The 22,360-nt window shown below is 37.0% G+C and overlaps 4 protein-coding genes and 1 pseudogene across 5 annotated transcripts in view; 4 read left to right on the top strand and 1 right to left on the bottom strand.

The window, feature by feature from the left end:
- The first annotated feature begins 4,115 nt into the window (after positions 1-4,115).
- Positions 4,116-5,133, top strand: LOC131636619 (adagio protein 3-like; annotated as a pseudogene).
- A 1,001-nt stretch (positions 5,134-6,134) lies between these two features.
- LOC131636616 (ALA-interacting subunit 1-like) lies at positions 6,135-9,608 on the top strand. Its single transcript, XM_058907226.1, has 9 exons — positions 6,135-6,360; positions 6,447-6,550; positions 7,387-7,445; positions 7,547-7,621; positions 7,729-7,839; positions 7,965-8,035; positions 8,539-8,836; positions 8,980-9,269; positions 9,363-9,608. The coding sequence occupies exons 2-9, from the start codon at positions 6,484-6,486 to the stop codon at positions 9,415-9,417; spliced, it is 1,026 nt and encodes a 341-aa protein (XP_058763209.1). The 5' UTR covers positions 6,135-6,360; positions 6,447-6,483; the 3' UTR covers positions 9,418-9,608.
- Positions 9,609-10,935: 1,327 nt separating this feature from the next.
- LOC131636625 (proteinaceous RNase P 2-like) overlaps positions 10,936-22,360 on the bottom strand; it is a 30,995-nt gene continuing 19,570 nt past the window's right edge. The window contains exons 2-8 of one of the 2 annotated variants that reach the window (XM_058907237.1): positions 14,549-14,642; positions 13,492-14,422; positions 13,296-13,397; positions 12,956-13,131; positions 11,791-11,911; positions 11,495-11,563; positions 10,936-11,310 (exon numbers count right to left, since the gene is read on the bottom strand). In XM_058907237.1, coding sequence (XP_058763220.1) covers positions 11,047-11,310; positions 11,495-11,563; positions 11,791-11,911; positions 12,956-13,131; positions 13,296-13,397; positions 13,492-14,415 — 1,656 coding nt within the window. In that variant the 5' untranslated portion in view covers positions 14,416-14,422; positions 14,549-14,642 and the 3' untranslated portion in view covers positions 10,936-11,046. Of the gene's footprint in view, positions 11,311-11,494; positions 11,564-11,790; positions 11,912-12,955; positions 13,132-13,295; positions 13,398-13,491; positions 14,423-14,548; positions 14,688-22,360 lie in introns of both variants that reach the window. The other variant, XM_058907236.1, reaches the window with a different exon arrangement.
- On the top strand, positions 15,460-16,371 carry LOC131636620 (uncharacterized). The gene has a single exon (XM_058907230.1). It carries the CDS (start codon positions 15,460-15,462, stop codon positions 16,369-16,371), a length of 912 nt encoding a protein of 303 aa, XP_058763213.1.
- LOC131636630 (uncharacterized) lies at positions 20,126-20,825 on the top strand. Its single transcript, XM_058907243.1, has one exon. The coding sequence runs from the start codon at positions 20,199-20,201 to the stop codon at positions 20,823-20,825; it is 627 nt and encodes a 208-aa protein (XP_058763226.1). The 5' UTR covers positions 20,126-20,198.

Genomic DNA, 22,360 nt, shown 5'->3' on the forward strand with positions numbered 1-22,360 from the left:
CTAACACAATAATTACCGAGTCCCGTCGGAGACAACGGTCCTCACACACCGGACTCAAAACAATTTAGCCGGACATGGAATTAAGTGTAAACAAATTAAATAGGCAGATGGAAATTAAGAAGAACATGACAATTAAATTAACGAAGATAAATAAGAAAGCATAAAATAAAACCTGTAAATGATGAAATAAAAGGTACTGGAATTAACTTCTGAAATTATCTTCACGTAATGAAAGGAAACAAAAATTAAATTTAATGGTGTGGTAGTTCCTCAATGTGAGAAACTACCACTTTTACATGGTAGAGAATCTGCCTAAAAACTAAACAAAGAAAAGTTCTTCCGAAAAGAAGAGATATATCCCTACTGATGGAATGCTCCGTATTTATATTGATTCTTCCGCCTCTGGGTTGAGAAAATAATGGAGGAAATTTAGGTGGATCCGTCTCAGACTTGGTTCTGGAGAGAAATGAGGAAGGCTGGAAAATAGGAGGAAGTTAGGACGTGACGAGCGCGTCTGAGTGTGTGACTAACGTCACACACTAAAACAGCAAAGGGTGCCGACCGGCAGGAGGGGGAGCATGCCGACCGGCAGGGGAAGGAGTATGCCGACCGGAAGGGGCTGCAGAGTGCCCCTCGTCGCGGGCCAATTGGGCCTTTGGGATTTGTACATATGCTTCTTTCTTCACTCCCTTATTTTCTTCTATACTTCCTATCTTTTTTACTTCATTTCTTCTCATTTTTACTCCTTTTCTCAAGCGAGCCTTGTAAACATTAAATTCCTGAAACACATTAAAATACCAGCATAATACCAACATAAAATAACTTAATTAAAATAAAATAGGGAAATAGTCTATGTAAATCAAGCCAAATATGTGATACATTTTCGTGTTATCACTAGGTGTCTGAGTCTCAGCCATAGCAAAAACTTTTCCACCCGCTTGCGCCTTCTTTGGCTTTTGACATTTAGTGCTGATGTGTTCTTCCTCACCACAGTTAAAACATACAACCGCCTTATATTTGCAATCTGCAATCTCATGACTAGCTTTTCCGCAACGAAAACATCTCTTCGCTTCTCTGATTTTCCATATTTGAAACATACCACACCAGCAGAAGCATCTCCCCCACTAGTCCTCTTACCATCAGTAGCTCTCTGTTTTCCCTTGTCAGTTGGAGCACTATAAGGCTTACCACGATTCTGCTGTTGTTTGCCTATTCTTTCATTCATAATCTTGTAATGAGCCTTACTATCCTCTTCGTAAATCCTACAACTGTCAACCAACTCAGCAAAGATACAAATCTTTTGGTATCCCACGACCTTCTTGATCTCTGGGCGCAACCCATTCTCAAACTTGATGCGTTTCGAGAACTCAGCGGTTGCCTCGCTATAATGTGGGTAGAACTTGGCTAACTCCACAAACTTTGCAGCATACTCAGTCACCGACATATTCCCTTTCTTTAGCTCAAGGATATCAATTTCCTTCTTACCCCGAACATCCTCGGGATAATACTTCCTTAGAAATTCCCTACAGAAAATAGCCCACGTGATCTCTTCACCCGCATTCTCCAATCTCTGGCGAGTTTCTAACCACTAGTCATCAGCTTCAACTGCCAGCATATGAGTCCTGTAACGAACCTTTTATGCTGGAGTGTAGTCCATTACATGGAAGATCCTCTCTATCTCCTTTAGCCAAGCCAACGCTCCATCAGGATCATACATACCCTTAAAAGTGAGAGGATTCTCCCTTTGAAAAGTCGCCAAACTATGAGACCCAGCATTCCCGTCAGTGTTCGGCTAGTTCTACATAGTGTGAGCCATGGCTTCCAAAGCAGCGGCAAACGCAACATCGTTTCTCCCAGCCATTCTCCTCTAATTCATACCAAATAGTAAACAACGTTTAGGTAACTAAAATGGCAATACTCGATTGTCAAACGACATTATTGACTCGACAACATGGCCGGACGGACCAACCAGGCTCTGATACCAATTGTAACACCCCATTTCCCCATCGTATAGTTAAATAAATAATCAGAGTAAATACAACATGTCAACCATTATCAAATGGGATGCTACATCGAAACATCAAACAAATTTTGCTCAGATTTTTAATCAAGGATACATAACACATATATTCAGATGAACCGACATAAAATCACCATAGAATTCAACTTCACTTTATTAATGCAGCGGAAATAAGTCAACACAAAGAAATCATCATCGTATACAATTCAAAAATAACATCTTCCCAATAAAATTAATGGAGTACTCAACGTTCTCAAAAATCTTCAAAACAATCAATTCATAACATGATAACAAACAAGCGTTCATCCTCGGTGTTACGTATCAGAGCACAACCCGACTCTCTCTACACGATACTAGGCGACGCTCCATACCTCGGCTACTCTAATCCTTGTCACCTGCACGTTACCCACGTAGAGGTAACATTCAAACAGAAGAGGTGAGATATCACAACAATCTAATAAATCATATAATGGTAACTATGCGACAGATATCTCATAAGTATTAATTGAATTCATACTTCTACAATTTATATTACATTCACACTACTAAAAATAAGAATTTGGTTTTAAGATTTTACATCAGGTATTAAGATAATTGATGTGAAAAATATTTATCAAAGGATTTTACATCAGGTATTTAATTCAAATAATGGGAAAAAATTTGATTTAGTGATTTTACATCAGGTATTGAACTCAAATGATGGAAAAAAAACGGTGACAAACTTGTAAATAAAACGAAAATGGATTATAATGGCTTTGACAAACTCGTATCCTGACTTAACAAAGTAGGCAATAACCGGGTCCAGTTGCCACACAAAATAATCCGCCGCTTCCTCTATAGGACATTTATTCAATAATAAGAGCCAAATGAAGTAAGTTCCAATAATTAATCTCCAAATCTCCTTTGATCCCTAAGTTGCCCCACGTGTTGTTCAACCAAGTTCCCATACTTGCCACCGACACTGACTTCTTAATGCTCATCTGGTAAAGGTCTGGATAAATATCGCATAACCTTTCTGAAGAGCTCCATGTTGCCGTCCAAAAAGGAGTTGAAGTTTCATCTCCATTATAGCATTTGATGTTACCTGCAAAAATGAAACATATCCCAACTAATTCTTTTCTAACGTCTAAAAATATAATGTCATTTATATTAGGGTTAAATAAGTTTTTGGTCCCTCTAAATATCTCAAATTTCATTTTTAGTCCCTCAAAAAATTTCCTTCAAAGAATAGTCCTCCTAAAATTTTCCGTCCACACTTTTGGTCCCTCCTGTCAACGCCCGTTAACAGAAGCTGATGTGGCACGCCACGTGGCAATGCCAGCGTGGCCAGATGCTGACTTGTCATGCCACGTGGCTAAGGTTAACATGATACTTGAACCCATAAAATTTTGTAGCAAATTGGTAGGTAAAATTGTAGCTAATCTGTAGCAAATTCAAGAACCAAGAAAATTATCATATTTTCCATGACTCGTGATTTTTCTTCTTGAGTATAGTCTTTGAATCTTTATAACAATTATACCCAACTCAATTAAACATATGGACATAGTAAAATCAAAACACAAACATATGGACATAATAAAATCCTCATTACTAGTTGTTAACAACTACTTATTAAATATACATCATCAAACCAGCTGAAACATCTTGCATGACATTTATAAAATTGACTCATCATAAGCAAATCCTTGTGCCAATTGTTCAATCTAATCTCCCTGCATCAATATGGATGTAAAATTAATAAAATACTTTATTCATAATCAAAATACACTTTTATTAAATATAAATTACTAGAGCTACATATGATTAGAGTAACTCCAGGTGCATGCAGATCTCGTAGTGACTGAATTGGATCATGTGGCATCCGCCGTAGCAGAGGAAGTAACTAAGGACACGATAACCAAGTTAGCGTTGGAGCTTCATCTAGTGGCTTATTCAAAAGGTACTAATCGAAACACTAGTGTATACGGTCAAGTTTACATGTCTACACAAATTCTCTTGCAACATCACGTTTCAACATTTTCTATTCTTAATGCTTTTAGTCTTCATCTGATCATACGATTTTTATTTTTTTCGTTCTTTCAGTAAAAATAAGGGTATGTCTGCAAAAAATTTGGCATGTACTCAAAAATATTGTAAATTTGGAATATTGTTGTACAGTCCACAGCAGCAGCGCCGAGAGATGTGTGGCATTCTTCAGCTTTCTGATGAGGTTTTGGCGCATAATATTTTATCACATTTGACACCGAGGGATGTTGCGTCGATTGGTTCTGTTTGCAGGAGGATCCGTCAATTAACAAAGAACGAGCATGTTAGGAAGATGGTTTGTCAAAATGCATGGGGCAAAGAAGTGATAGGTACATTGGAGCTGATGACCAAGATGTTACGATGGGGTTGTCTATCTCGAGAGCTTACTACTCTCGAGGCTATTTGCTGGAAAAAAGTGACGGTCGGAGGCGGAGTCGAGCCTTCCCGCTGCAATTAGCTTGTATTGTTTGGAGGTGAAGGAGTTGATATGCAGCCTATGGATGATACCTTTGTTCTAAACCTCGACGCTAAAAATCCAGAATGGCAAAGGGTTATCGTGAAAGCATCCCCGCCGGGACGGTGGGGTCCCACGCTCTCTTTCTTAAATAGTTCTTGGCTACTGGTTTTCGGTGTATGCGGCAGGCAAGGTTTGCTTAATGACGTGTTTGTGCTTGACTTGGATGCTCAACAACCAACATGGAAGGAGGTCTTCGGCGGAGCACCGCCTCTTTCGCGATCATGGCACAGTTCCTGCACAGTTGAAGGTTCCAAATTGGTTGTCTCAGGCGGTTGCACGGATGCCGGAGTGCTTCTTTGTGACACATATTTGCTCGATCTAACAATAGACAATCCTACATGGAAAGAAATTCCAACTCCATGGACTCCGCCGTCTAGGTTAGGACACTCGCTCTCGGTCTATGGTAGGACGAAGATTCTCATGTTTGACGGACTTGCCAAGAGTGGACACTTAAGGTTAAGATCAGGTGATGTTTATACAATTGATTTAGAAGCTGAACAGCCACTGGAGGCAACTAGAATGCAGTGCATTCACTGGTTTAGCAAATCAAAGACTATGCTCAGGAAGATAAATCACGAGTTATGGAAAATATGATAATTTTCTTGGTTCTTGAATTTGCTACAGATTAGCTACGATTTTACCTGCCGATTTGCTACGAAATTTTATAGGTTCAAGTACCATGTTAACCTTAGCCACGTGGCATGACACGGCAGCATCTGACCACGCTGACATTGCCACGTGGCGTGCCACATCAGCTTTTGTTAACGGGCGTTGACAGGAGGGACCAAAAGTGTGGACGGAAAATTTTATGAGGACTATTCTTTGAAGGAAATTTTTTTAGGGACTAAAAACGAAATTTGATATATTTAGAGGGACCAAAAACTTATTTAACCCTTTATATTATATATAAAAGTACATGATTTTTAATTTTTTAAAATAATATATCGCTATTAAACTATCACAAGTTTTAGTAAAAATGTTTATTTATTTCTTAACCCAAAAATAACATCCATAATTTTTGTAATATTGTTAAAACAATATATAATATTTTATATTGAGGTACCCATAGGATACGAGTACGGGTATGAACAATGGTGTTCATGCAGGCATGAGTTCGGGTACGAGATTTTTTCAAACCGCAGATATAAAAATGTGTACTATAGTATCCTGTCCAAATTCTGCCAATTGCCATCCTTACTCACTTTCCATCATTTCTTGTACTCTCCAATTTAAATAGAATGATAAAATTATTCTATTATGTCATGCAATACTCAAATAGTAAATTAATATATTTATTTCATTTCGCTCTACTCTATTCCGTTTCTGTATCCAAAATAGCCCAAAATATTTTCTATTATTTTTGCATATTTTCATTAACATATTTTTGTTCATATTCCGAATTGTATTTTATTTCACAATGTCACATTGAAATTTCCTCCAAATCCATTATCCTAATCTAGAACATTTGAAAAAAAAACAAAAGAGGAAAAAAGAAAATCAAAATCAATATATACAAAAGCAAAAACAAAATAAATTGTTAAAAGAACCGATCAACATCGAATTCAACCAAAGCGTGTAATTTGTATTTCCTTGACTGGAATTTCCCTTGGTCCCACACGATGTCCCTTTCTCTCTCTTTCCTCTCTGTTCTTCTCTCATCCCACAACTCCAAAGAAACACAAAGAACCTAGAGAGAGAAACTGAGAGAAAGGGTCACCGGCCGCTCCCGTCACACGAAACCTCCTTCCCTTTTCCTTTCAATATCCAATTTCGTTTCTCTCATCCACCTGCTCAACCGGTAACCCTTCCTTCTCATTTCTCTTCTATTATAACATTTTCTTCTCTTTCGTTCTTTCATTATTTTCATTCTTTCGTTTTCTCAAGCACTTCGCAAAAGTTCCCAAGATTTTCTGATTCTGTTATGGCTACCACCAGCGCTGGATCCAGCGATTCTACTGCTAATAGACCACAAACGAAACGACCTAAGTGTAAGGAATTTTGTTTTTAGGGTTTTGAGCTCAATTTGTTCATGTTCATGCTTTGGTTTTTAGGGTTAGGTTTCAACTTTTTGGTGTTTGTTTTTTGAGGGGTGAATATTTTTTGTTTTGATAGTTGTTAGTTACCCTCTTTGAAGCTCTATTTCGTGAATAGAGCTTAATTTAAACATGGAATTTACCTATGGATTTTTTAAACTTGATTTGATGTGTTGATTGTTATAGTTGAGCTAGTTGTGGATTGTGTTGTCAAGTTAGAGAATATATTAGGATTTGACAACAATTGTATTTGTGTATGTTTGGTTTAGCTTTTGGCAATTCCAGAAGTGGATAATTGATTTTGGAATGATTTTAGGTGATTGGTTCTTCTAAAGTATAATTGATTATATTTGAAATTAGAATTTGTAGCTTGAGTTTAGTTTAGAGTTGATTTTAGAATGATTTTGAGGTGATTGGTTCTTCTAAAGTATAATTGATTCTGCCTCAAGAATTGATTTTATTTGAAGTTAGAATTTGTAGCTTGAGTTTAGTATAGAATTGATTTTGGAATGATTTTGAGGGATTTGGTTGTTCTAAAGTAGAATTGATTGTGCCTCAAGAGTTGATTCTACTTGAAGTTAGAATTTGTAGCTTGACTTTAAACGTAATTTTGACTATTCAACACAATTTTGCATATCCAAATATAAATCACTCTAACCCTAATCAATTTTACATAATCAATTCACTCAAAATCAATTATTTTCATTGCAGAACCAAACAATCTCTTTGTGTTATGTGTTTCTACTTACACAAGTTTTCTGACTATCTTTGAAATTTTTCATTTCTTTCAGACTCAAAGTTTACACAGCAGGAGCTTCCAGCATGCAAGCCTATTCTTACACCACAAGCGGTAAATATATTTGTTTGTTGTATATAGTGTTTGTGATTATCTATTTTAACCGATATGGATTTAGAGATCAGCATTTATATTGGATATTACTTTCCCTGCAGGTTATTTCAGCTTTCTTGATTGTTACCGTCGTATTCATTCCTATTGGAGTTGCTTCACTTATTGCTTCACGAGATGTACGTCCACATGACTGCATTACTGTGTTTGATTTTTGTTTACAACTCTATACAAATATGTATAGTTCTTGCTGACTTTGAATTTGTTATTGTTGTCTCTATATCAGGTTGTTGAAATTGTTGATAGGTACGAGGAAGCATGCGTACCATCAAATTGGACGGACAAGGTAGCATACATTCAGAGTAATGCCAATAAAACTTGCATAAGGAAGCTGGAAGTATGGTTCCTTGACTGCTCATAATTTCTCTTTTTACTTTATGTTTGTTATTTCTCCATTAACTCTGAATTGTGGATTTCAAATTTTGATGATCCTTTTGTTTTAAATACTGCTCTTATCAATAGGTGCCGAAGCGTATGAAGTCTCCTATCCATGTTTACTACCAGCTTGATAACTTCTACCAAAATCATCGCAGGTACATATCCTTTTATTTTTCATGAATCACACATTCCTTTTATTTGTATGATTTTCATATTTGCCAAGCAGAGAGGAAAATAGTTTCAAGTGATGGGGATCTCATGCTCTTTTAGATTTTGTTGTTTATTTCCCTCAATTGTTTTGATGTTGTTTTGACAGTAATATGTTTCATATTGTGCATCATGCTAGAGTTTATGTCATAGTATTAGAAAGTAATAGAACTATAAGTTTGAAAAAGTTAACACATATTGTGATGCCGGAGCTATGTATCTGTTTTCCCTTGGTTGAATAATAAGGAAAACTAGTTTGTGAAGAACAAGTTGTAATAAATAGTGCAGGAAAATATCTAGTTTGACGATTACCGACATGAAATTCATTTGCAAGCTTCCTTCAGTAATTTCCACTTTCAATGTTTGGTTATTTAGTGTTGGCTTCTTATGAATATAATATACTATGTCTAAATGTTTATAATCTTATAAATAAATATTTTTTAAAATTTAGGTATGTGAAAAGCCGAAATGATGAACAGTTGAGGGATTCAAAAAAAGGAAACTCAACAACTGGTTGTCAGCCTGAAGATTATGTAAACGGTGTTCCAATTGTACCTTGCGGTCTTATAGCTTGGAGTATGTTCAATGATACATACCACTTCACGCGCAACAGCAAGAATGTTACAGTGAACAAGAATGAAATCTCATGGAAGAGTGATAGGGATCACAAATTTGGAAGTGATGTTTTCCCTAAAAATTTCCAGAATGGTACTATTATAGGCGGTGCTCGTCTCAACGATAAAATACCAGTAAATCTTTGACCTGAACCCAGATATTTATTGAATTAGGCCTAATTTGGAGCATTAAGAATCTTCCCTGTTAAAATAATTTTATGGTTTTCACTTGCTCTAAAGTACTTATAAGTTGCTTACACTGTATGTTTATGAAACAGTTGAGCAAGCAGGAGGACCTTATTGTTTGGATGCGAACTGCTGCTTTACCAACTTTTAGAAAGTTGTATGGAAGGATTGAGGTCGATTTGGAGAAAGGTGATGTGATAGACGTGGTAGTGCAAAACCACTACAACACGTATAGTTTTAGCGGCAAGAAGAAGCTTGTATTGTCAACTGCTAGTTGGCTTGGTGGGAAGAATGACTTCCTTGGCATTGCTTATCTCTCTGTTGGAGGATTAAGCTTCTTCTTGGCCATGGCTTTTACTATTCTATATTTTGTCAAGCCAAGGTAAGGAAGTCACAGTCTCATATTTCAAGAGACATGAACAATGGCAATTTTGAATGTTATTAGGTCCTAATCCTTGTGTCTCTTATGTTATAGGCAACTTGGAGATCCATCATACTTGTCATGGAATAGGAGTCCATCAGGGCACTGAACAGATGAATTAGTTCAAGCATGATCTTCCAGGATTGTTATTCTAAGGACTAAAATGGGGGGTGTTATTTTGTACATCAATGTTATTATATTAATACATATAACATACGAATTATTTACATTTGTTTATTTCCCAAAAACAAATATTTTTATTTGTCTTCTGAATAGAATTGAGATATTTTGTATTGTGTCTAGTGTAATGCATAGGATTCTAGAAACACGTTATATTAAAAATGGTGAATAGAATTGAGTTCGGTAGAATTGAGTTTGGTAGAATTGATTTTGAGAAAATTGAGTTTGATAGAATTGATTATGTTTGGATACAATTAATGTTGTTTAGATTGTTTTAACAAAATTGATTTGGAATTGTATAATTATCAAAATGGTAATAAATTATAATATAAATTAAAAAAAAAAAGAGAAGTAATTGATGAAAATTAAAGAGTAAAGAGAAGTTTAAAAGAGTTGTAATAAATAATATATAATAAATGTAGAATTGAATAATTAAATTTGAAAGTTAAAGAATTGTAGCTTTGAAGAGGAAAATTGATTTTGAAAAAATATCCAAACATCAAAAACATCTAATTTTCAAGTTGAAGTGCCAATTCAAACAATGTTACGCTTTTAATCTTGATGTTTGTTTACCTATCACCCTTCAAAAGTTATCTGACACCCACTATTTTTTATTATTTTAAAAATGTCCATAAATAAATTTGGATTAGTCAAGAATGAAATTTTTGGTAACATATCAAAATTTTGATATAGTTCATTTATAAATTTTCAATATAATATAAGAAGAAAATATTCTACGGAAAATTTTGAAATATACTAAAATTTTCTGTGATTTATCGGAAATTTCAATTTTCCACCAGTGTAAAAAAAATCTTTTTTTTTTTTTTACTTTTGAATATGGACTATCAGATTTATGAAAAATCCAATAAATGTTTATAGGAGCATAAGAGTAATAATAGCACAATCATTGAGTTGCAAGTGTGGGGTGCCCGGTTAAATTCTCCATATTTAAGAAAGCATTTTGGTTTAGAATGATTCATTGATATTTCAATTCACCCCTCGTTCATGTGGTGATGCTTCTAGAATGAATTAGTTCAGTTTGATAATCAATAACTAAATAAATAAAACCCAATGCATTTCTCTCTTTCAACTGATTTCTCAGTGACCGGAAAACCCAATCTTGATGGCAATGTCTGTTCATTATAGATCGGTAGTTATTACGTAACGTTGATTGCCATAACGTCCCCTTGGTGGGTAGTTCTCCATTCATTCTCAAGCTCTCAGTGTCTCTACCTGCTTCTAGATTTCCTGCACATTTGTGGTCGATTTTTATGCTAATGACTCATTGAGATGACATGCCTTTAACTCGTTCTGAAATGCTCCTAGAGAGATTTTCTTGATTTGGGTTATGACTCGTAATATGACTTCAGAGTTTTCATCAAATTTGACAACAAATTAATTAGTGCAATTCAGAAAATGTATGGTTAACAATTGAAATAGACATCAGTTATAATAAAAGCCACCAATGCCTTTTTCCACATAAGATGGGTTGACAATATAAATTAATTAATGTCTTAAGATCCTATCATAAATTATGCCAAATGATAACTCAAATCTATCATGAAGGATAAGACCTCTCTTTTCTTTTACCAGTCACAGAAGTACTCTTATTCTCAATGACTGGAGAAGAATCTAAGCTATCAACATTGCCTGCTAATTTCTGTGCCTCGTCTCGATGGCCATTTCCAGAAGTATCCACACCATTAGAAACAGCAGCAACAGCATCATCAGCAGTTGCCCGCGTAATGCAGAGCCAAGGCTTCGAAGACTCGTTGCTAGTGCCGAGTGCCAAAGGCACATGCCATGATCCTTTTTCTGTTTCCTGAAATACAACATTTTCAACGACTTCATTCAAAAATAGTTTTCAAAATAGATGAAAAAGCATGAGACAGAGAAAGAGCTATACAGTATAGTTTTCAAAATAGATGAAAAAGCATGAGAGACAGAGAAAGAGCTATACAGTATTTAAAATTGTGTCTAAATGACACCGTTCTACAAAATATTACCTGAATAACCAATGAGTATGATGGCGGCATCTGAAGTTTCAACTTCCCCTTAACAAAAGTGTAGTGAACCTGTAGATAAAGAAGAAAAAAGTGACCAAAAATATCTGCACAACGAGAAAATCTTAAATTGTCAACAAATCAGATTTTGTAGGATACACGGATCAACTTTGAAGGCTTTATTGATGTAAACAAAATCTGAACTTATATTATCAATGAAGGATTTTCTTGGTCGTGAATAAGCAACACCTCCTTTGTGATGCTAGAATAAGTGATGTTAGAAATGATAAATATCTTACTTGATGTCTCTCTTTCCACTGGTTAAAAAAGTTGCTTCCTAGGAGTTCAAATATGTGATCTCGCATTTCATCATTTGTCACAAGCAAGCATCCAAGTTTTACGGTAGCATAGAGCCAATACCTGAACCACAAGATAAATTAGGTGCATAAAACCCAACACAAAAATAGGTTGTAAAACTGCATAATGTAAAAAGGTTTAACATGATAGTGATTGAAAGATTCAAAACAAAACCTAAATTAAGTTAATGGAGTTCCAGTGCAGTTTTGCAAAATAATTATTAATAGCACTATTATAAATAAAAACGACAACATTGAGAAAGTTTCACCTTATATACTTTTGGACTAGGCCTAACTCAATCCCATAAGCTACCTCAGGCAAACTAAAGGGTTGAGGATTGTCCATGCCTCGTGAGCACTATTTTGCCTGTAGCTCTAATCAATGTGAGAACTTGACATACTATCATAAGGCCCAAACATTACAGTATATTGTTCACGACAGAAACATGATATTAGAAGTTGATGCTGGCGGAATGCGAGAGCTCACATAGTATCAAGAAAGTATCAAAGAATATTATCCATAATAATTAAGCTAAGGATGCTTTGCCTTTTGCTAAACTTCCGTTCAATATGCTTTGTGTAAGCCTATTAGAACCTCATGTTCTTGAATTCTACAATAAAAGGTATAGTTTTGATTCTCGTCGAGCTCACTAGATCACTATAAAAATTAATATCCTTCATTAAATAATTATCACATCTATCTTTAATATCGTGTTCCTTAACTCAAACTTTACCTTCTTCATCATTGATACATTTTACTTGGTCTAAGTCTCTAGTCTGTCTTTCTCTACCTCTAGCAAACTTATAAACAGACTTTTCTCCATCCTTGGTGCTTAAGGATTTGTATAAGCCACCAAAAGCTTTAGTTCTCCCATAGCCCACAACCCCGTTAGTCCCTTAGCTTTCTAATCTTCTTTCCAATTTTCCATATTTTTAATGTCCCAAATTTTATAGGGTATGCGACTTGTCCACTTGTTTAAGGAAATCTTATGAAATCTGAATTGTTATCTTCATGTTTACAGCTAGAATGTTATGAAACATTTCAAGAAATAAGAATGTTATCCCAAGATGGAGACATAAGTAAAGCTTTAAAAAAATTGCAATTTACCAATCATCATTGGATCCATTTGGAGTTGTATATAGCACTCCGTTTTTCATCCACTCCTCTACCAGTTTTCTACTGGAAGGATTTTCCATTAGCCCTCTTACACGCTTGTTATGTAAGACAACCAGGGGCCATTTTCCCCCGCTTTGATTGTGCAATTCTTTCACAACATCATCAAGCTACATTATTAAATATTCAACATACATACAAACAGTCAGAGCATGAAATGTAAAGCTAACTTACCAACCAAGAGCAAGAATATGCATAACTTCATTTGACAGTAAAAGGAATAGGAATAATTAAATGAGTAAATGAATGTTTTTTTAGCAAGAACTTGCAATACCTGCTGAATATTAAATCCACCTTCAGCAAAATTTTGCTGGTAGAGACCAACATTGGCACCATCCACTATGGCTTCATAAGAGTCATGTTTCCCAAGCCAACCCTTTTAATTGCCAAAAAGATAACATAATCGTCAAAAACAAGTTACAATTACAATTATAACTTTAAAAGAATGTTAACAATGCTCTCTCTATAACCTGAAATTCACTAAAATTTGCCTTGACCTCACGCTCCACAGCCAATGCAGCAACCGAAGAAGCGAATTTCTCCATCTCCTCGTCATCAATATCCACACAAACCAATTGCTCGCCACATCCACGACAAATCCCGTCACCGTCAACAATCGTTCTATTCACAACCCAATCCCCTTTTCCAACCCACCCCAAACCATGCCAACCTCCTCCATTTCTCAAAACCCCATCTCTAACCCTCTCCACATCCAAATCCCCCTGACCAACCTCACACCCCTCACAGCTCCGAAACCACTCCTCAATAACCGTCCCCGTCGATTCCTTAACACACCTCACACTACTCCTTAGCTTGTGAAGATACCTATAAACCCTATCAGCCTTACCCTTCTTCGCACTAACCTGCAAAAGCGCCGCAATTTCCTCTTCCTCCAAACTAACCCCAACACCATTCATATGCTCCTCAACCTCATACGCTTTATCAGCATCAAGAGATTCACAAAAGCAAAACAACGCAGGATCATAAGTCCTTAACCTAGGAGCAACATTATAATCACCAATATTTTTCACCAATTCAAACGCGCGATCACCATCCCCATTAGCTGCAGCAAGTCTAGCCACCGTGGCAACAGTAGCTTCGTTAGGAGTAATATTTTGGGAGGCCATATGGTCGAATATACGAAATCCATAATCCAATGCAAGCTGTTTAAGTGAAGGGTCTGTGACTGCATTAGAACAAAGGTAGAGTAGTGCATTAAGGTGGTGTTGATTGACACGGGTTTTTTTCAAAACAGCATCGTCATATAGCGAGATTGCGCCGCGGAAGTCTTTCGATTTAGAACATGAATTGAGCTCGAACTGGAACTTGTTTTCCGGTGTTTGGTTAGTTTTCTTCCTCTTGTTTGTTGTCATTTTCGTTAGTGTTGTGTCCATTGAAATCCTAAGAGTAGTAAATGGCATTTTCAGAAGCATGTGAATATGAAAATGTTGAAAAAAACTCGAACTTTAGAGAGAATAGCAAAGAATAATAATACACAGAGTTGCAGAGATTTGAAGAAACGTGTACCTTACTCGAAGCCAGTGGGGAGGGAACGTCGACGGGAGATGGTTGCTTTGTAGGCTTCGCCACTCGCACACGGTGGATGGATGTTGGCGACAGACTGAGAGACACTGAAATTAGGTTTTTGTTTTTGTTTTTGATTTCCCTGGCTCAATATTTTTGTTTTCAAATTCAATTGACAAAAAAACAAAGTAATTTTTTATTCCATGGATTTTAAGGTTTAGGTCTAAAATGAGGCAGCAAACATATGGCTCATGGGTGGACCAGAAAAAAAAAAATACTCTAGTGGATTTGATCAACCGTTCATATTAATTAGGAAAAATGAGAATATATATCCAATGCACATTGAATCATGCCTCTGTATTTTTTTTCGTAACTTCCGCATTTGTCTATCCAAATTTGGTGCATTCCATTTATTTTTCATTTTCTAATAAAAATATTCATATCATTTCTCATAAATTAATAAAACATAGTAACGGATTTATGATTTTTCACAGTTTTATGAAATTTGATTTTGAGAGACATTTTTCTATTTTGATGTCTTCTGTTTCCATAAATAGTGGTTATATCAGATTTTTCTAAACTGCTATTTTTAATTCTCCAATGATTCTGTTAAACGATATCATCACTATTTTCATTCCTTTAACGAAGAAAATCAAGAATGTGTTCATCACACGGCTCCCACGTGCTTTAGAGAGAGACTCTCTAACTTCTCTCTAGAACTTATCGTGTCCTCTCCTCTCTTATCCTTTAGGGTTTAAGAGTTTATCTCTCTCTTTTGAGCGTCGTCCCCAGTTACACTGGTCTCTCACCACCGTCGGTGGTCTTCTCGGTTCTTGGAGCTCTTCAAGAATCTTGTCTGCTCCCAGTTTGGGTGGCGAATCTGAGTTTAAGATTTGGTTTGTGGACTCGCTACCATGGATAAATGGAAATCAGTAAGGTTCTCAAAGGAAGAGGAAGAAGGAATAACGACTGAGATTGAAGAAGTGTGTGAAGGAAAAATCTTCCAACGGACCTTAGCGGGGAGGCTATGGACGGACAACAGCTTCAACTCAAAAGCGTTTACAAGTACAATGGTGGGGGCTTGGAAGCTGAAAAACCCAGTCGAAGTGCAGGAATTGAACAAAAATCTTTTCCTTTTTCGTTTCGCAACGAGAAGGGATCTGGAGAATATACTGAAGAACGGCCCTTGGAGTTTCGATAGAAACTTGTTGGTGCTCAGCAGGATTACAGGTGAAGAACAACCTTCAGATCTTAATATGCATTACGGTACTTTCAGGGTCCGCATTTATGAACTACCGCTAATGCTTAGATCAAAGGCGATGGGGAAGAAACTAGGAGGTATTCTGGGCGAGTTTGAGGAACTTGACACAAAAGAGGCTCATCGAAACAGAAGATTTCTAAGGATAAAAGTCACCATTGATCTAAAGAAACCGCTTAAGAGAGGAACTGTGGTGAAGTTCAAGGAGAAAAATCTACGTGTTCACTTCAAATACGAGCGCTTACCCACATTTTGTTTTGTGTGTGGAAAGCTAGGACACCAGATAAAGCACTGTGAAACGGTGGGAGATTTAAGTGAGGAAGGATTTAAAGATATCGAAGAACAAGATCTAGCATTTGGAGCATGGCTGCGTGCATCACCTCTGCCGAGAATTCAGGAAGAAGCGAAGAGGAAAGATTCCACATCCAGCTCATGCAGTAAAAACCTATTCAATGTCTCTTCTAGTCAAAGTAGATGCGAGGAAAGAGGAAGGAGAAGTGGAGCAACTACAGGTAAAAGACCAAATGGAGAAAGGGGAAGGTATAGATACGAACAAAGAAAGTGGTGAGGAACTGATGATTAAAGGAAGTAACTCAAATCAGAAAGGAGAGAGAGCTGGTAAAGCACTCTTGGAAATAAAGGCAATGGCAGAATCATTAGGTGTAGTAGACATCTCGAATGTCAGAAGAGGTGGAAAGGACTCGGTATTGGAAAGCAAAAGCAAGAAACGTAAGTGGATACGACGTCAAAATGTGAGAAAGGTGTCAACATCTAAGGCTATTGAGAAAGAAATGGAGTGTGGGAAGAGGAATTTAGCGGATGTTATGGTGATGGAGGGAACTGTGGACTCACTTGGAAAAGGAGAGAAGAAGCTGAAGGGGCAAGAGGATGCTGGCAACAACGTAAACAAAGTACCAGAGGTGGTGTTGGAAGTCCAACACTGCCTAAATCAATGAAGCTGTTAAGTTGGAACTGCCGGGGTTTGGGGAGCCCCCGTGTAGTTCGAGCCTTGTTGAGGCTCCTAAGAAATGAAAACCCCGACTTGGTTTTCTTGATGGAAACCCGTCTGAAGCAAACGGAGGCTCAAAAAGTAAGACTAAGAACGGATTTTGGTAGTATTATTAGTGTTGATTGTGCAGGGGCCGGTAAAGAAAGAGCAGGCGGATTGATGATCTTGTGGAAGGAAAACTTGACAGTGGATATTAAATCTTTCTCCTCAAACCATATTAGTGGTCATGTCGCTGATGAGTCAGATTCTGAGGGGTGGGATTTCAATGGAATCTATGGATTCCCTACTGAGCAGCATAAGAAGCAAACATGGGTCCTTCTGCAGAATCTCATTAGAAGTGGAGGCATCAATTCTGTTAGCTTTGGAGACTTCAACGAAACCTTATCTGAAGAGGAAAAGAAGGGAGGCAATATCAGATCATCAACCCAAATGTCATGGGGACGGCAGGCACTAGAATCATGTGGCATTTTGGATGTTGGATTTGAAGGATATCCGTTCACGTGGTCGAATGGGAGAAGAGGTGCGGACAATATACAATGTAGTCTGGACAAAGTTTTAGCTTCAAATGGCTTTATTAACAGATTTAATCCTTTAAGAGTCATTCACTTACCCAGGTATGGATCCGATCATTCCGTCATTAGAATAGATCTTGAGGCAGATTCTGGTGTTAGTAAAAGGAGAGGAGTATACCAATTCAAATTTGAAGAGAACTGGAGTAGGGACCCGAAGTGTGTAGAGGAGATTCGAAGAATTTGGCAGGGTAGCTCGTCCCATACTGTGGGGAAATTATCAGATATGAAGGGCCTGAGCGAACACTTTAAAGAATATAGAGTGGGAGCAGTGCGTAAAGAGTTAAACAGAATTGAAAACTTGCTAAAGGAAGACAATATGTGGGGTGAAAGTGAAGAATCTATAAGACAGTACAAGGCTCTTGAGGACCAGAGGAACAATTTGTTGCGCATTGAAGTAGCATGGAGGCAAAAAGCAGAGCTATTTGGTTGAAACATGGAGATAAGAATAACAGATTCTTTCACAAAAAAGCTGATCAAAGGAAGAAAATAAACAGAATACCAAAGTTAAGGGATGATAACGGTCAATGGTGGAAAGGGGAGGATAACTGCGAGAGGATTCTTTCAAACTATTTTGGAGAACTCTTCACATCATCGAATCCAAGCTCCATGGAGGAGGTTTGCAGTGTGGTGGAAAACAAGCTATCTCAGGACCATGTGCAATGGTGCGAAACCCCATTTACAGCGCAGGAGGTTAAAGAGGCCTTATCTCAAATGCACCCTTTGAAAGCCCCAGGTCCCGACGGTCTACCGGCGCTTTTTTACCAAAAGTTTTGGGATATTGTGGGAAAAGATGTGAGCAATTTAGTACTGGATATATTGAACAATGGAAGAAATCCAAGCAACATAAATACCACTAACATTGTTCTGATCCCTAAAGGCAAAAATCCTGCAACCCCGATGGAATTCAGGCCTATCAGCTTGTGTAACGTTGTGATGAAATTAGTGACGAAGACGATTGCGAATAGACTCAAAAGGATTCTTCCAGAGGTTATTGACGAGGAGCAAAGCGCATTTATTCAAGGCCGCCTTATTACTGATAATGCTCTGATAGCTCTAAAATGCTTTCACTGGTTGAAGAAGAAGGTGAAAGGAAAAAGAGGTCACATGGCTCTCAAATTGGACATGTCGAAAGCATACGACATATTGGAATGGAAGTTCATATCTCAAGTGCTATCTTCTATGGGCTTCCCTATCCAATTTATAAATCTGATTGATAGATGTGTGTCCACGGTTTCCTATCGTGTTCTCATCAATGGTCAGCCGGGTCGAAGTTTTTCACCAAGCAGGGGTCTCCGCCAAGGAGACCCTCTCTCACCTTATTTGTTTGTTCTTTGTGCAGATGTCTTGTCGGGACTGTTGAAACGAGCGGTGACGGACGGGAAAATCCATGGTTTGAAGGTTGCTCATAAAGCCCCTAGTATTTCACATCTGTTTTTTGCAGACGATTCCCTATTATTTTCTTGGGCAAATCTCTCTGAAGCCTCACATATTCTGGAAATCCTGAAGAAATATCAATGCAGCTCTGGGCAACTGGTAAATCTTGAGAAGTCGGAGGCTTCCTTTAGTCGAAATGTAAGCGAAGAAGTCAAAAATTTGATCCGGAACATGATGGATGTTAAGACAGTGGATAGCCATGCCAGGTATCTAGGATTGCCAGTTATTTTCGGGAGGTCGAAAAATGAGGTGTTCGCAATGGTTGTGGAAATAGTCTGGAAAAAGATTAAAGGATGGAAAGAGAGGTTTCTTTCTCGTGCTAGAAAGGAGGTACTGATCAAGGCAGTCGCACAAGCTATTCCCAGTTATGTAATGAGCTGCTACAAACTCACGGAAGCTATATGCGACGAAATAGAGAGCCTTATTGCGAAGTTCTGGTGGGGGTCGAGAAATGGTGAACGGAAACTTCATTGGCTGAGTTGGGAAAAGCTGGCAAAGTCAAAAGGTGAAGGAGGATTAGGCTTTCGAGGCATAAGCGCTTTCAATACAAGTCTGCTGGGAAAACAATTTTGGAGGCTGCTAGACAACCATAACTCTCTGGTGAAGAAAGTTCTACAGGGCAAATATTTTCCCAGATCCCATATTGAAGAGTGCTCTGCATGTTATTCACCAAGCTATGCGTGGCGAAGTATTTTGAGTGCAAAATCTGTGATTCAGAAGGGCTCCCGATGGCGCATAGGTAACGGGGAGAAAGTTGTTGTTCTTAAGGATAGGTGGATACCGGGTAATCCGGGTTTTAAGGTGCTGACTCCTACAGGAAGTATCAATGGAGAAACAAGAGTTAGTGATCTGATTGTTCATGAAATTGGCTGCTGGAATAGGGAACTCATTGAATCAACCTTTAGTTCTCATGATAGTTCGTCCATTCTTAACATTCCAATTTCGCAGCAGAACATTGAAGATAAACTGATTTGGCACTTTGAGAAGGACGGCGAGTATTCAGTTAGATCAGCATATCATCTGTGCATGAGCGAGAAAGGTAGCAAACAGCCGGGCCCTTCAAACATGCAGCATCAGAAGCTATAGCCACTCATCTGGAAAACTTCTATCAGTAACAAAGTGAAGAATATCATGTGGAGGGCTGCCAAAAACATATTGCCTACAAGGGAGAATTTGAGAAAGAAAGGTATGTTACTAGATCCGTTGTGCCCTTTCTGCAACAATAATGTGGAATCTATTGAGCATATTCTGCTAAATTGTGTTTTCGCGAGACAATTATTCTTTTCCTCCAGCCTGAGTTACCGTTTACAATCAGATTTGGAGCTTGCTTCTTGGTTGGAAACTATACTCTCGGGGAAAGACAAACGTGTAGTGCAGCACATGTGTTCGATGATTTATAACCTGTGGAGGGCTAGAAACCTAAGAGTTTTTCAATCAAAATCCCTCACTCCCATGGAGGTTGCAAAGATGGCGGAGGATCTCGTGTTTGATTTCAACAAATGGAATCCGGAGGTGTGTATCAAGAACAGAATCCCCGAGTGCAATGACAACAAAGTGCAGGGAGTTTGTATCATCCAAGTAGACGCTAGTGTTTTTGAAGAGGGATGCATTTCTTTTGGGTGCATTATCAAAGATGAAGATATAATCGTTTTGTCGGCGTGCAAGGTAGAAGCGATGAACGTCGAGGTGGCCATGGCAGAAACATTGGCAATTAGGTGGAGTCTGAATCTGGCCAGAAGTAAAAACATAGAAAAGGTCTTGGTGCAGTCCGATTGTTTATCTGCGGTCGACTGCATAAACTGTTTTTCAAACATTGCGGTTCTAGAACCAATTGCAGCTGACTGTAGGAATTTGTGTAATAGTTTTAACTGTGCTTTTGTTGTTTTTATTCCTAGATCACAAAACTTTGTTGCTCATAACCTTGCTAGGTGTGGGTATAGGGAAGGTGACTGTATGTGGGAGGGAGAGACTCCTGCACTTTTTGTATCTGATCCTCCTTTCAATTAAATGAAATTGTCTTCCCATAAAAAAAAACGAAGAAAATCATTTTATACAATAGAAAAAACAATTATTGTTAACACAATTGACATTTGGATCAATTTTTAACACAATTATATCCTTGAACAAAACTTTACATCAAATACATCATCCCCTCAAAAGTCAATTATACGGGTGATAACAACATTTTAAATTTTTGTTAGTATATTTACAAAAATAATAAAATTTTAAGATGTATAATGGAAGAGAAAAGAAAAATGGTACAATCCAGATCTAACATCATTCTACTAGTCATAAATGTTGATCCAACATCATCAAATCACATCTTTTAATTCATTTTTTTTAAATATTTTTAAGAAATCAATGGTAATGGCAGAAAGAAATTATGGAAAACAGAAAGAAAGAAAAAAAGTAAGAGTAAAATTGTGATTTGTGAGTCATGATGGTGGTTGGAAACGTGAGAGTAAGAGATGAGAAGAAAATAATTATGGTGTGTGTGGGTATATTGTAAGATATCCTAGAACATTTTAATGTGATGGTTAACTTTTGTGGTTTACCATAAACCATTTGAATGGTGGTTCATCCTATATGACACCTGGGTTTTAATTGGTATAAGTGAAAGCTAATTTTTTTTGTTTTTTTATTATTTAAAATAGAATTAAATAAAACATGATTATGGAGAAAATTTACCTACAATTCCTTAGGTGTGATTTATGCAATTTGCCAATAAAAATATAACAAGTGTATTTTAACATCATTGAAGAGTGAAATAAGAGAAAATTGCATGTGTAAGAGGAGATTATACACTTGTCATATTTTCATTAAAAAATAGTACATATCACACATAAGAAATTGTATCTAAATATTCTTCTTAAATTATATTGTATAGTTGGATGAATATTTATCCATTTTTTTAAACAACAATACAAACAATAGTATTAAAAAGAATATACTCTAGGCACAAATTGTGCAAGATATAAGATCAATGCCAAAGTTTAATAATGTTCACAAAACGTATCTAAACTAGAAGTACACTATGGTATAGAGATAGAAACTTGTAGTGTTATATTTGGCAAAGTCTTTTATTAAGGCGTCTATCGTCTATCACATAAGTCGTATGGATGAAATTTGTAGATTCTCTATTTGTATGGTTGTCATTAATTTTAGTAAAACAAATTAGACAACAACATGTTAGATAGAATGTTTCAACATTGCAGAAAATATATGTTGAACATGATGTTCTATAAATTACATCTGGTGTAACATGTCGAACAAGATGTCATATGCAAAGATCATTCGACATCGTGACTAAGGGTTAAGATGGACTTTTGGATTCTGTTTTTAGTGTTACAGATGCAAAATATTGAAGGATAGAAAAACACTTAGAAAGGGGGGGATTGAATAAGTGTGACTTTAAAACTTGGACGATAAAAATAAATTGCACAATTATTTTTATCCTGGTTCGCTGTTAACGAAGCTACTCCAGTCCACCCCCGCAGAGATGATTTACCTCAACCTGAGGATTTAATCCACTAATCGCACGG

Source organism: Vicia villosa, unplaced genomic scaffold (genome assembly GCF_029867415.1).
Source record: "Vicia villosa cultivar HV-30 ecotype Madison, WI unplaced genomic scaffold, Vvil1.0 ctg.001794F_1_1, whole genome shotgun sequence".
Classification (NCBI taxonomy): Eukaryota; Viridiplantae; Streptophyta; class Magnoliopsida; order Fabales; family Fabaceae; genus Vicia; species Vicia villosa.

What these genes read in the sequence shown, in the direction of transcription:
- LOC131636616 (XM_058907226.1), top strand. Translation starts at nt 6,484, where the DNA reads ATGGCTACCACCAGCGCTGGATCCAGCGATTCTACTGCTAATAGACCA. An exon ending in CTATTCTTACACCACAAGCG is followed by an intron (nt 7,446 to 7,546) that starts GTAAATATATTT and finishes CTTTCCCTGCAG; the next exon opens with GTTATTTCAGCTTTCTTGAT. An exon ending in CTATATTTTGTCAAGCCAAG is followed by an intron (nt 9,270 to 9,362) that starts GTAAGGAAGTCA and finishes CTTATGTTATAG; the next exon opens with GCAACTTGGAGATCCATCAT.
- LOC131636620 (XM_058907230.1), top strand. Translation starts at nt 15,460, where the DNA reads ATGGATAAATGGAAATCAGTAAGGTTCTCAAAGGAAGAGGAAGAAGGA.
- LOC131636630 (XM_058907243.1), top strand. Translation starts at nt 20,199, where the DNA reads ATGTGTTCGATGATTTATAACCTGTGGAGGGCTAGAAACCTAAGAGTT.